At 41.6% G+C, this 14845-nt stretch overlaps 1 protein-coding gene across 3 annotated transcripts in view; it reads right to left on the bottom strand.

The window, feature by feature from the left end:
- nek6 (NIMA-related kinase 6) overlaps nt 1–14845 on the bottom strand; it is a 28279-nt gene that overhangs the window by 12963 nt on the left and 471 nt on the right. Inside the window, exons 2-4 of one of the 3 annotated variants that reach the window (XM_041959482.1) lie at nt 13068–13174; nt 2096–2196; nt 1685–1825 (exon numbers count right to left, since the gene is read on the bottom strand). In XM_041959482.1, coding sequence (XP_041815416.1) covers nt 1685–1825; nt 2096–2173 — 219 coding nt within the window. In that variant the 5' untranslated portion in view covers nt 2174–2196; nt 13068–13174. Of the gene's footprint in view, nt 1–1684; nt 1826–2095; nt 2197–6607; nt 6685–10431; nt 10604–13067; nt 13175–14845 lie in introns of those variants that run through there. The other 2 variants (XM_041959481.1, XM_041959483.1) reach the window with 2 other exon arrangements.

The raw sequence follows: 14845 nt of genomic DNA, 5'->3' as shown, positions 1-14845 counted from the left end.
TCAGTTCGTAACAGAAAAGTGTGACGATCACAGGGGTGCCTCAGCGTAAACATTTATTGTCTTCCAGAAAGCCACATATAACCAAATATTAATAACCCCTTTCGGGATTTAACAGGCTGCACAGTGCAGCGTCGCCTCACAGCTAGAAGATCCCCGGTTTGATCCCGCCTGGGGTCTTTCTGTGTGGAGTTTGCATGTTCTCCCTGTGCAGCGTGGGTTTTCACCGGGTTGTCCGGCTTCCTCCCACAGTCAAAAAACATGCTGAGGTTAATTGATAACTCTAAATTGTCCATAGGTGTGAATGAGCGGTGTGCGTGGTTGTTTGTCTGTATATGTAGCCCTGTGGTAGGCTGGCGACCTGCCCAGGGTGTCCCCTGCCTTCGCCCGAGAGACAGCTGGGATAGGCTCCAGCCCCCCCGTGACCCTGCAAAGGATTCAGCGGTGTATAGATAATGGATGGATGGATGGGATTTAACAGTTAAAGTCAGGAAACAAATAATAACACTATTATTGAAATAAATAACACAATTTATGAAACAAAATAATAACCAAATAACCCTCTCTGGGATCTTCACAAAAAAGGATCAGAAGGAGCAGAGTCTATAATTAAATGACTCATATGAGCAGTCTCTCAAAGTTCTTGTGTTCCTTCCTTATAATCCTTTTGTAGGGTCCAGTAGGCTTGTAGACACCACTGTTTGCAGCCTCTCTCTCATCAACTTCCCTTTGAAAACCATGCTAGTCACAGCCAGTCTCAAACATTGATGCAGATGTTCATCTGTCAATCTTGATCTCATCATAGTTTTCAGGAGTTTCATGTGTGAAAAGGTTTGCTCGCAGATATACGTGCTGCCAAAAAGTGTGGACATCTTCATTGCGTGTTTTTTTATGTTAGGGTATGTGTCGTTTGGGAGGGCGGCATAGAAGTCAATGAGACTGTCGGGCTTGAATGCATCTTTCAAAACATCACAGTTCAGTAACTCGGCCAAATCAAACTGATAAGAAGGCTCGGCTTCATCGATGTCAGCAACAAAGGGGTTATTTTGCATTGGCATGTAATTCACGGAATCGCACACCGAACTCCACCTTCAGCATTTCCAGTGCTTCCACACACACTTACAAATGTATTCTGCTGAGCTAACAAACCACTTTTTAGCTTTGAGAGTTTGTCTGCTCGCATTTGGCCTTGCAAGCTATCATACTTGTCTTTGTGACGGGATTCATAGTGTCGGCGCAGATTGTATTCTTTAAATACCGCCACTGTCTCTTGACAGATGAGACAAACAGCCTTTTGACTTGAACAAAAACCAAGATGTGTGGTGAGTGGGATATTTTACAGCGCTCTCTGGTGGACAAACTATGTCAGGATGACAGATTCTAAATGATCCAAAACATATCTTTGGAGTTACTGACATTTCTTATTACTTCTCAGATGACAAATACATCAAAACCAATACATCTGTGATGAGCTAAAATTGGTCAATACTGTAGTTTCAACAATGCCGATATATTGATCAGGCTCTAGAGCTCATTTTAAAAAATCTTGTAAAATCTTGATGATAGATAACTGGCCAATTGATAAAACTACAAACACTGTACTAAATATCTTGACAAGCTCATCTGTATGGTCAGGATGTTCAGAGTAGTCCTGAGGCAGTATCAGACACACTCCTGAGTACTGTACCTGGACTTTCTTGAGTGCAACCAGCTGTCCCTCCAGCAGGTATGTGGCTTTGTAGACCTCACTGAACTGGCCCCGACCAATCTTCTTTTCAATCCGGAAGTTTGCCAGAGTGCAGCAGTACTTATAGCTTGGCATGTTTTTCTGTATAGGAAAATTCCATATTAAAAGCTTTAACTAGGTATTGCATTATAGTTCATTAGAACGTATCTTTTAGCCGTAAAATTGGATTTCCAGAGTTTAGAAGAGAGAGGGAAGCTAACTGCAAGAATCAGTTGTGTTTACCTACTGTACATGTCATGGAAATGAAAAAATATGATATACATCACATGTTTTAAAACATGTAACATTTAGCTTTTTCTATATTTTAAGGACTTTGAATCTGTCTAATACCACACTGGTTACACATCTTACCTGATCCTCTTGACCAGCTATCTTGTAGAAATTGTTGTGGTTGTCTAACGTGGGTTGGTTGTTGTTCTGTGCCTCCATGGTATCATCACACCTACCCACTACTGTAACAAAGAAGACAAATGTTAAAATTGAATTTGATTAATTGTATTTCTTAAGGAAACTCAAGACAGAGGAATGTCTCTGCAAAGTTCATGTTAACCTTTATAGTGGAGCAATAGAAAGCATCCTGACTGGAAACACTAGATATTAGTATGAAATGACGGACCAGGACAGGAGGGCTCTGCAACTCTGATTTAAACTGCCCAGAACACCATTGGTACCAATCTACTGAACACCAGTGATATCTGTGAGGTGCCTGCTCAGAGCCCAAAGGATACTAAAAGACAAAACCAGCCACAGCCTGTTCACCCTGCTGCTGTCTGACAAGCGATACAGAAGTATCTGCTGCTGTAACACCAGACTGCAGAGCAGCTTCTTTCCTCAGGCTGTAACACTCCTCAACTCATCCTCTGCTCCACCATAAATAAGAGTTTATATATATATAATGAAAAGGCTTCCATCAGCATGCAAACAGACTGATGTGAAGCAGGTAGAACATTTACCACGTTCATCATCATGTTTTAGCATGTGAGCATGCTAACACTTCATTCATCACTTAACACAAAATACAGTTTTGCACGCATTTGGTCATAAACCAAAGTAGTTCATCAAACTTTATCCTCTGGGGCCATTTCACAGCAACCCAACATATACTTAGAGCCATGCTGCTAGCATAGCTATAATCCAGAACAATTAAGCATAACTGAAAGGAATATCAAACAACACTAGAACAATACGTGTTTTTTTGTGCCATTCAAACCTTATTTGGCTGGATTAAATGTGTAGGAGACCTGGTGAAGAAATGATCTGAAAACTATTTTTGAAAAGAAAATCTCTTCTAAACATGGGCTGAAGCTACACTGATAGATTTGTTCTGAACCAGTCACAGAGTGTAGGAGGAGAATGAACAGCGGTTTAACAGGTGATTAGCAAAAACAAAAAAAAAATGTTCAGGTGTTTCTCTGTGTGGGCAGAGGTCTCCCAACTACACTAAACATGCCTCTTGTTGCTGTTCTGGCAAATTTCAAGCTTCCAGAACACATCAAAACCCTCCATTAATGGAGTTTAAGAGATCATTTTTGACCAAGGTATGTAGAGAGCAGGACTTTTTACAGTATAAAAATAAACTTGTCGGAACTCTCTGGTGGACAAACTATGTAATGGAGACACTGTTTCTAAATGACTTCAGACACCTTTGACATTTCAGTACTGACAGTTCTTGTATTTCTGTGGCCCCCTGCTTATTAGCTACAGTCTTAGCCTCATGTTCATATGTGTGGAATGTGCTCAGGAAATATCCAGGGAATATCATGGCACAACCCTGGGTAACTCTGCAGAGCACCTTCACATTCACAGGGGGTGAAGCCCCTTTAATTCACTAATTCCACAGCCTGTTCTGTACTGCCATTCTGAGGCTGATCGACAGTATATAACTGCAACCATAAGAGCGAGGCTCTAATTATAGCAAAAAACAAATACTCACAGTAGATACATGACTGCTTGCAGGGATTATAGAACAAAAAGAGAATGGAACGGCTTTAGGATACCTCAGTTACAGTTACACTGTGAACTAACTAACTCAGAGACAAACACTGCTAAGCTCTGACAGTGGAGCCGAAGCTTGCTGTGCGCCTGTGGTGATGACTCATGGATGGAGACCTTGCTCTAGTTTTAACTGGAAATAATAAAGCGATTTCCAAACAAGTGGATCACTGAAAGCAAGTCACAGAGTGAGCAGCAGTGTTATTGTGTCCTTTACCTGAGTCACCTAAGCATGATCTCATGCCTCCTCGCTTCAAAACTTAATGTGATTCCTGGAGTAACCATTGCCAAGTACTGAAGTATTGATGACTTGTTTTGACCACAAATAGCTGCTTAAATGTCTACGCTGGGTCACGTTGAAACTTGTTCTCTATCCTAAAACATTACAAGAAGTATTCTTCGACACCCCCCCCCCCCCCCCCCCATCTCTGATGAGTCAGCTCTAAGTATTTAGGTGAGTCTACATGTGTTAACTTGCACTCACCTTAACCTACTCAGCTCTACTAACCATTAAAATGTTAGTAATGCCAAGCGGGCCTCATGCCATGACTTAGGTTTCACCACAGGAACAGATCTGTGCTGCACACATGTATCAGGCTGCTCTTAATTGTGGTAATGAAGACTGTGCTGTTGTTGGCATTCAAGGCTAGGAAATCTCTCAACATAGCCCTGCCTGACTCTACGGACCTCCAGTTGGATGGTTTTCCACTAAAACACACAGAGATACAAAAGCTGGGTGGAGAACTCCTGCTGCGAAAATAACTCCCCAAAAGGAATCAACTCTCCTGAGAACAACTGCCTGAGATTTATGAATTCTTCTAATCCAGTGATTCAGTGGTCCACAGGCCTCTCTGTTCTCATAGCATGCCTGGCTCTTACACAATATTTCAGCCAGAAAACTGTAAAATATATTTTCGAACAGGGCTCTGTTTCAATCACTCCCTGTGAACATAGTTTTTAAAGCTGCCTGAGCAAGAGCAGGGAAAGATCAATGCGGGGAATCCTAAAGAAACAGAGGCCATATGTAGATGCAGGGGTGGGAGGATGACTTTATTCAACAAAAATGGCTAAAATATATGTATACGTCTGTATGTTTATATACAACTCATCGCCATAAATAATGACATGGAACTGTGCACTGACGTTGCACATACTGTACATATTTTATGGGTGTATACATGTATGTATATAAGTAGCTGCTATTTATTTCATGTTTCACAATCAGTCGAAAAACAGTCCTGCCTTAAAACCAGCCCCCTGCTGGGGGCTGCACTGGTGGGTATGTGTTGTTGAAGGTGCTGTTGAGACATGAAATATGATCCAGGAAGTCCAGTAACAGTAACATATGAATGCAACACTCCAAAATACTGCACAGTGGTTTAATACTCACACACAGGATTTGACTGAATCAGCCTGGTTATTACGGTGGCAACTGTTTTGTCTTTCATCCCAACTATCGCAAGGTAAAACGTAGAAACAGAGCGCTGTAGTTACAAAGTAAACTACCAGGAGGAACTTAGAGTTGCATGTATGTGATTGGTCAATGCTGCACATTGTCAGATGATGTATTGCATTGCAGCAAAGTTGAGCTTGGATCAACTGTTGCTGGATGACCTTGCGTTCTGCCAGAGCCTCTTGTGTTGGCAGTGCAACGACAAACTGACTCCACTCCACTGCATGAGAGGGTTGGATTTTTTCATGCAGGGCTACTGTTAGTCTGAACGTGGCCTAAGAGTCTACAGCTGTGCTAGCAGCACCGTGAGGTGCATGCTAACATACTCACAATGACAATGCTATAAACACAAAGTACAGCTGAGGTTGATAGGAATGTCGTTGGTGTTGAGTTTGGTCACAAACAGCAGTAATGGACAAATCAAAATTTTGATCTGATGGTGGTATGAAAAGTTCGGGGATGACCAAAGATCTTCAGTTTGTCTTGAGGGGGGCTTGGATGTATGTAGCAAATTTGACGGCAATTCATCTAACAGTTGAGATATTTCACTCAAAACCATAAATATCAATCTCATGGTAGAGCTTAAAGAAAAGTCAGAGGATCATCAACTATCACCAACTATCGGACCAGTGTTTCCATCACTGGAGCCAATGCCACTAGCATGGCTAAAAAAATGATGGTATTGTTCCCATCACAATTTTCAAACACAATGACACAGTCATGTGTTGTTCTTTGTATTTTAGTTAAGCATTGTAAGATTGTAAGCCCTGTTGCTATAGCTCATGGGCCATCAGAAAGAACTACTCCTAAAGCAGAATTTTTGGCACCAGCCACTATGGCATCGGAACCAAGATTAGACCCTGGTTCCTCTGGTTAAAATCTAGCCAAGGTTCTTGAAATGGATCTTGGTCCATTATTACAAAATAACTGGAATTATGCAGTTCCAGCTGCTGTATTCAGATGTTAACGGTCAGCTCCCACATTCAGTCGGTGTGTTAGACGGTGGACTTACAGGAGCAGATGCAGGCAGAGCTGTGATTTTGTGCTCTGATTTAAAATAAAACTGAACAGATCTGCAGGACTCAACTGACTCCAGCTGCTCAATACCCAACTTTAAACTTCAGCTCAGTGCAGACTTTATTAGGTAAAATGTGTGTCCTGCTAGTCATTAGACACCTACTGTTTGAATTTGAACTTGGAAGGTTTTGTTTTTGCGCGACATGGCCATGTCAAGCTTCACTGTTATCAGTGCTACACTGTTTTGTTTACAGAACTGGATAAGATTGTAACAGAGGCCACTGCATCCATCATCAGAGTGGTGATGCTGATGAACTTTACTGTACCAATCGTATTCTTCAAGCTGTCTACCTTAGGGTTTTTGCTGAATTTCACAGTACAAAAGAGACAGAGGTACGTACAAGCAATGTAGAGGCACTCTTGGTAGGCTGAGCAGAAGCTGGGGCATGCAGGGACACATCAGAGGTAGATTTAGAAGCAGGCATACATGTATACCTGCAATAGAATAGAAATGCTTTCCTTTCACTGAGCATTCAGACAAAAACAGGATCTCCTCTTGCATGCCTCATATTCACCGATTCCATTTGTAGCCTTAATTGTTGAAATCAATCTGTGCACTGATGATTGGTCTTCTATGTTAGCATGGTTTCTTTTGTTTATTACTGATTTTTTGTTCACAATGTAGCATAATCAAGGGAAAAAGTGTGTGTCCCATGGACATGTCAATAGTGAGTTTACAATGTCTTTTAAGATCTTAACGTGTCGGAGACGCAGGACGTGTACCTAGCAACATCACTACCATGTCTATTTCCAAATTCAGAATCATTCCAAGAAAAAAATGTGACTGAAAAATGTGACTGAAGGCAGAACCTGAGAGGTTCTCTCCAGAGATTCTGCCTATGACTTTTCATTTCTGTTGACCCTGTGCTCTAAACCCACACAGCTGTTTCCTCTTCCTCTGTCACAATGAAAAACAGCTCTGAGGCTCTTTCGAATGCTACAGAAATTTCCAAAGAATTGGCAGGAGGGAGATTCTTCACATTAAAAAAGGTTAGACAGAAAAAAAGTCTGTGTGACTGTGAGTGTGAATATGTTTGTGCATATGGATATAAACTCTGTGATAGACTGGTGAAGGGTGTACCCTGCCTCCTTCTCAAAGCATGCTGGGATAGACTTCAGCCCCCTACAATAGAATAGTCAGTCACAAGTCCACTACAGTTAGTCACAAGAACTTCAAGCTGACATTTTAATGGGAGATCATCAATCAATGCAAAGAGTTCCCAGGACTTTCTGCAGGGTGTTTTACATGGAGCAACACATGCATCACAGAGAGGACTGCCAGCCAGCACAGCAATAAGGAGTGATAAATATTAAGTTCAAATATAAAATAATACAGTATGTATTGTAGCATTGTATAAAAAATGTGTGTGCAGCATCCGTCTTTTACAGTTTGTAGCTTCTTTGCAGCAGCATCCATATTTGAAGCACTGTATTGGTTGTGTTGATGCTGAGCGCAGGTGATTGTTGTGCACATCAGTCCTTTCTAAAAAATAGTCTCTAATGCCAGGATCAGACTACACGAGTCTAGCTAGATTTTGAAATGATTTTGTTGTGGCCTACCAATTACCAGCCTTGTGGCCAATCGTGAAAGACAACTTTCTCTTCTTTTTTTTTTGGTACACCAGCATCACACAAAATGCTTATGTCAGTTTGATTGACAGCTGCTTCCCCCGCCTCCCCGATTACTTCTGAACTCATGCGTGATCATGAAAAAAACCGTGTTGTGATTAGTCAGGGTCATACATGTCGTCTTGCCACTCAACCAAACAGGACAAGGCAAGAGTTTCTGGCACTGTGGTCGCTAGATCTGACACGGCAACCATCGTCGAAAAGAAAAAATCGTGTAGACGGATCTGGCATAAATGAAGACAGCATGTTTCTCACTGGAGCTTAGCTTACTTGGAACCTTGACTGAGGTGGTCCCAAAAAAAGTACCAGGTTCCAGGTACTATCCACAACGTTTGACAGTGGAAAACAAAAAAAGAGCGAGTAGAGTCAAGTCGAGTAGAGCCATACCATGCAGTGGAAACAAGACATACTGCTGGTTTCTTCTCAACCACCTCAATAGAGGATATCAAACCACACACTAATACACCAGTGTGCTTCAAGAGAAATGCTTGACTGATCATCTAACAGCATCAATAACCACCTCCCCTGCACACCTTTCTGATTTATGTCAATTTCCAACGCACAGCCTGACAGCCACACCCTGTATATTGATAGCTGTCATCTTGTTCCCATAAAACACATAAGAAACACTGGTTTCAGAATGTTGTACTTGGAAGCTTTAGTACGTTAAGAGAGTACTCCACTGATTTAGCACTGCACTTCCACAACATTGTGGGACACATTTCTTCCTTGTCAAAACCTGGTGCCTAAATACATACAAATTTGCTGTAGCAGCTATTTTTTGTCCTTAGTTTTAAAAAAAAGACAGACAGACACATAATTCTCACAAAAACTTTTCACTTAAGAGCCCTTAAATTTGTTTTTGTTCAAAGAATGAGTGACCAAGAGTGCAACCAAAAGAAACCTGTTTTCATTCCTTTCAGGGTCATTGTAACTGATGAGTATAATAATAATTGTGTAAAACTGTGCACCATGACACTGTAAAACTGACATTTCTGTGATAATTTCAAACCAGTTGATAATATTGCCAACTGTCACATGCTTAGCAGAATGCGGGCTGTGGTGGAAAATGAAATGTTATGGAGCAAAACATTAAACATACAGATGGAACAAAAACAGCTAAATTCTATATATCCCCTCATTAAAATCGCCTCTGCTCCTCTGTCACAGCCCTGTAGAAGCCAAGGCCACTCCTACCAGCAAGCATGACTGACATTAGTAACAATGACTTATAACACATATGTGTCACAATAATAATCTGTGGGTTCAAACCTCTATTTGCAATCAAATGTCCAGAACCATGCTGCCAAATATAAGTGCATTAAGCTTTTTCAAACTTTAGAGAACCTACTTCTCAACCTCAAATGGTAAAAAGGGCAGAGAACAACAGAAGAGCAGCATGTGCCGACATTCAGTGAGGATGTGTGAAGGCATGGCTTCCTGCTGCGTGGATACTCACCAGCCCTCCCAGTCACACAGGACACTGGCTCCCTGTCACAGCTGACACGTGACTAATTTTAGCCAGTTATTTGACCTTGAATGCCCAGGCATCCTCATAACCACCCCTTCAACACCGTCCACCCCGCACCCAGCCCCCCTACCCTGCAGCCTGCCTTCACCCCTGCTGGTAGTGTTTCATGTGATGTAAGTAAGGATCACTTCTACCAACAAACAGCCGCAAACCGCACACCATGAGCCCTGACACGAGCTTCTGCTTTCATGTACAATGCATCACGTTGACACTGCTGAGTGTGTCTGTGCAGCACAAGTCAGCAGATAATAGCACATAATATGATCATATGTTACAGCACAGGCCATATTGACTACTTTATTAACTCACTTAAAGAGCAACGAAAATGTGACCAAGTCGCTTTGTGTTGTAATTAAACGTTAGCGTGAGTCTAAATTAGTTTCATTCAAAAAAAAAAACAGCAGAAAATGCCATTTTCAAAAGAATGACCCAGAGAAGTTAGCAATGGTTGCAAGGGTTTCCTGTTATGACAGAACAACCTACAAAGAGGAAATAAATATCTCAATATCTCGATCATGCTGTGATAAACAGCAGCCTATCTTCATTTGGCTGCGCTGTCAGGCAGCGGAGCGTTACAGTGACCCGGCCGCGGCCGCACGGACGTGCAAACTGTGAGCCGGTGAAGCGGGGGCTGCCTGTCAGTGTTACCGCTCCGCTGCGCCCCGAGCGCTCCGTCCCGGCCTGACAGCGCACTTCAGCGCTTTGTTCAAAGACAAACAGACATGTTCGCGGCAGACAGCGGCGAGCCCCGCGGCCGCGTCTCCAGCGGGGCGGATGTCGTTTCCACACGGTCGCAGCGAGCAGCGGGCTAGCCTTGGTGCTAGCTGACGAGCCTCTGCAGCTCTCCAGCGGGAGTAAACAGACGCTGCTCGGTGTGGCGTTTAACACCATGCAGCCGCACCACTTAATGCCAGATAAACTGACCCACACATAAATTCTGCCCGCTCTTTAAACGGGGGGGACACGGTTATTATTATTAGTACTAATGAGCGCGTCATGTCTTACCTGAAGAGGAGTCAATAATGTCCTGCCTGGAAGCTTTCAACAGTTACTACAAGTTGCATTGGTCCTTGTTATTGTGCAACTCCTCACACCGACAGACAGACCCCCCTCCCCCGAGTCTCTCTCTCTCCTCTCTCTCTGTCTGTCTGTCTGTCTCTCTGTCTGTCTGTCTCTCTGTCTGTGGTTTGTGCCACTGCTGCCACGCAGGCTGCTCAGTGGGGTGCGCTGGCAGCTCACTGAATGAGAGGAGGGACACTTCAGAGTCTGAACCTCTGCGTAGTAAAGCGGCGGTGAGGCTGTGAAGTGTTTGCTGAAAAGTAGGTCAGGCGTCACGGATCCCTCTCCCCGCACTCAGCCCCCGTGCGTCTGGGACGGGGCCATTGTTTGATGACATGTGATATGAAAGTATTTACACACGTGACAGAAAAGAGGCAAAAGCATCCGCGCGCATCACCGAGCCAGAACCCCGAGGAGAAACGATTTTTTTTTTTGCGGACACCAGATGTAGAAAGCAGTTTATTTTTTACTGCAGTCAGGGCCGTAGCCAAGATTTTAGAAATGAGGCCATGAGCCCAAGTTCTTCAGTGCTCCCCACAGGTGAGTATGAAGAGATGTGAAAATTCTGCAAAAATTTCTATTAATTTCGAGTCTTTTTGTAACATTTTTAAATTAATTTATTAACAGTCAAGAGTACTTTCTCTACTGATGGTTTTAAAAGCCTATTTCTACTCCATCAGGAATACATTCTGCCAATTAAAGTTGTTCAATTCTTGTATTGTTCATTCATGTAAAGAGTAACTTAAGGGCAAGCTCAAAGACTATTTCACTACCCACTCTGTGTTGCATCTCTGATCGTGTGGTTTGGTGCAGACTGAAGGGTGCAAAACTGGTGTCACGAAGTTCTGACACACCCCAAAGTACGCTTCCAGATCACTGCAGCAAGGTGAGAAGTTGAAGCATTCACAGCACACAGAATTTCAGCTCCTGCTCTTGGTATTCATCTTTTAAAACACACAATGTGCTGCTAAATATTTCAAAGTAGCATGGTGAAATGCTGCATACAAATTAATGCATCATTAAAAATACATTAATGCATCAGTTACGAGTCCAGCTATATATACTATATACATATGCCATCTTACTGAGGCAGTTCACAGTTGTTTCCTTATTTTGTGTTTGTTGTTTTTTTTACTCTGATCTGTTCTGATCTGCTTTCTGTCTGTTCAGCCTTGTGCTAGTTGATGTCTGTTTCACATTTAAGTTGTTTTTTGTGTTTATAATTGCTGTGTGTAAATTCAATTAGATTGGATTAAAAGTAAATAAAATAAATAAAATAAAATCTGAACTAACAAACCTGAATAAATAAATGTAATCTCTATAAACAGAGATGGCACTCTCAGATATCCCTGTAGTCTGCTCACGCCTAGTCCACATGCACACAGATATTTTTAAAACAGGGTTTGCCCTTCTTCGTTCTCAAAAAAACAAAACCTGTCCACACAAGCACTGTTTTCAACCTGTTTTCATTTCATCCATATGAAAACACACAAACACAGCTGAGCATGACAGTCAAGAGCATTCCAAACCAACAAAAGGCCAAAATGCAACGTGAAAAAAACCTGTGTATGTGTGGACTAGGCATCAAAGCAGGTGGACTGAACTCCTTTAGCAGCAATGCGAGAGCCTACTTATGATTTCCGGTTAAGCTAAGTACCCTCCCTTCATGGACTGGTAACATTAACTGGGTATAGCATAGCATAATGCACTTGGCTGAGCACAGGACTGCTTCTCTTTTGTCAGTGCACATGTATTGATGTGGTTCAATGTTATTCATGGAGCTTTATTGTGGCTTTAATATCTTGTAGGTTTTTTGGGTGGTCACTTGCTAGGTTGCTAGTTGCGCTTCATGCACATAGACTTAATTGTAGAACTAGAGTTACATCCAGTAACCATGTTTCACATGTAACTAACTATTACCTTTTCTAACCTGACAGCACCATGACATGAATAGGCCTCAAACACAGCCACACAGAGAGGAAGCTTAAAGTTCTCGCCTCACATACCTTGTTTGTGTGTTGATGTTTATGCTCATGGCACATAAGGAGGCAGCCCAAAAAACATAGACATACTCTCTCTCACATACATATGCACACATAAACTCCCTATTGTTACAGTATTTAGTAAAGCACGGTTAGTGAGATTACATTCTGTGTGCTTTATCAGGGGCTGGGCTGCTCTGCTGCTGGAACCTCTTGTATTTGCCAATGAAAATATTATTATTCTTTTATGAGAAAATTGGCTTTCCAGGCAGGAAATGAACAAACTTTGCACATAGGTCCAGTTCTGCCAAACTTCGTCTAAACATCTTGAATTTAAAACTGAAAATTCATACCAAATCAGCTGGATGTGCTACTGCTTTGCAGCTGTCACCAAAATATAGGCCCAGGGCCCAGAATTGTTCAGATGCTTTGAGCTGGCAGGAATTGTGAAGTCTGTCACTGTTTTTCTTAAAAACTGTAAAACTATTTAATCTTATCTGGTCCCACATTTTTAGATCAATTGTCAAAGATCTTGAAGGTATTTTTAATTTACAAATGTTTTGGTCACACTCTAGTGGTCAGAAAATCACAATTTCATACCTCTTGGTCATGGCTGTAAACCGGGCCAGGAGTGCGGCCTGGCCCAGTTGGCCTGGGACTGGGATCCAGTGGAAGCCTGAAGAAGGGCATCTTGAGTAAAAGCCGTCCTGACATTACAGATTACACAGACAGAAAGAAGTTCTTTTTATCTTCATATCATTTACATCACATTTCACAAACTCCATTAGAATTGAAACTCCTGAAAAATTTTATTGAAATCACTGCAAATGTTGCTGTGGGCTCGCCCATTGCTCCAATAGCCATCATGACACCACCTGCTACCACAACTATTGCTGTTACCACAAAAAAGGCTAGAAGCAGTGACAGAGTAGCTCATATTCATTTAGGTTTGCCTTTCTTTAAAGTGCATTCCAAGACCTCTGCCAATAGCTGTATACAAATAAAAATCTTCATCAGTTGTAGGACAAAGCAAAAGTACATCCCTATTGTCTCATTATGCAGTTCTAACATTTTAATGTAAGTGATTTCTAAAGTGCTAGATAAAAGAAGTAATCTAAAAAAACAGACCCAAACTGGCCTTATCTGTAGATGTTATTTCACTCTTGTGCAATGTTACTGTCTTTGTTTCTGAAATGCTGCAAGATAGAAGAGCATAGACTTTGTTGGTGTATTATAAACACATATAGTATGTACATCACACTGCTGACTGTCTGTTACATGGACTGCAGCATGAGCAACATATATCATGTCTGCCTTTACATGCATGGACACCTGCTATTGCAGACCTGGTGGTTGCACAAGTCTTGGTGTGAAGCCACCTCCAGTTTGACTTTCTCTACGGAGCTCAGCATGGTCATGACAAACCATCAGTGGCAAATGTAGTGAGTTCAAGTCCCAGGTGGCCAGAATGAACATCATGTACCTGCTGAGGCACTGTGCTGACGTCAAGGTTTAATGACAGTTTTGGCTCAGGCAGTTCTGCAGTTGAACCCTCCTGTAGTTCTCATTTGTTTTCTTCATCTTTCTTTTTCATCTTTCTTTTCTTCCTCCTCAAAATGTCCTGTTTATCTTTCAAATATTTTTGGGGGGAAAAAACATGCTGGTCAATATAATGTTGGAAAAGAGTGAATCAGTTATTGGAAGAGTTAATAATTTGCCTATTGTGGTGTCCCAAGGTAAATTTAATGCAAGTTAAATTCTAAATAATGATAATCATGATTTCTGATAGATATAAAATTGATAATAACTTGTTGCCTTTAAGTGTCATATTCTGTGGACAACAGATGGAAACAGAACAAGACAACAATTTTTTATGACTAAGTGGCTGAAAGAAATAGGTCACAGATGTGAAAAAGGTTTGATAAAATAAAAAAATGAATGTTTAATACTTTATCATCAGAATTGTTTCAGGTGTCAGCAGATGCTATTTCACACAACCTAACTATGTTAGTGTCTGTAGGTTATCACTGATTCTGCTGATCAACAACTTAAATGTCTATAAAAGTAATTATTATTAAAGAGTTTAGATTTGTTTCTTTTCATTAATATGATGAAGAGAAAGAAAAATAGCTCGAATACACTCCACATGTATCCTTCAGTATTGTGAATACAAATAGCTGCTTCAGGAAAAGTAAGTAACGGCAACTATTTCTACCAAATCGGCGATGTATCTTATCATGGGACTCAATCGTCGTCAACGACACGCATTATGGAAGCTGTAGTTTGTAGCACTAGATTGCTCCGTAATACAGAGTTACATATCTTCTATAATAGAAATACAACTCCCAGAGTTCAGCGCGAGGCGGAGCGTGATCTAC

This window comes from Chelmon rostratus, chromosome 19 (assembly GCF_017976325.1).
Source record: "Chelmon rostratus isolate fCheRos1 chromosome 19, fCheRos1.pri, whole genome shotgun sequence".
NCBI lineage: Eukaryota > Metazoa > Chordata > Actinopteri > Chaetodontiformes > Chaetodontidae > Chelmon > Chelmon rostratus.
This window is presented reverse-complemented; position numbering and strand designations above follow the sequence as displayed.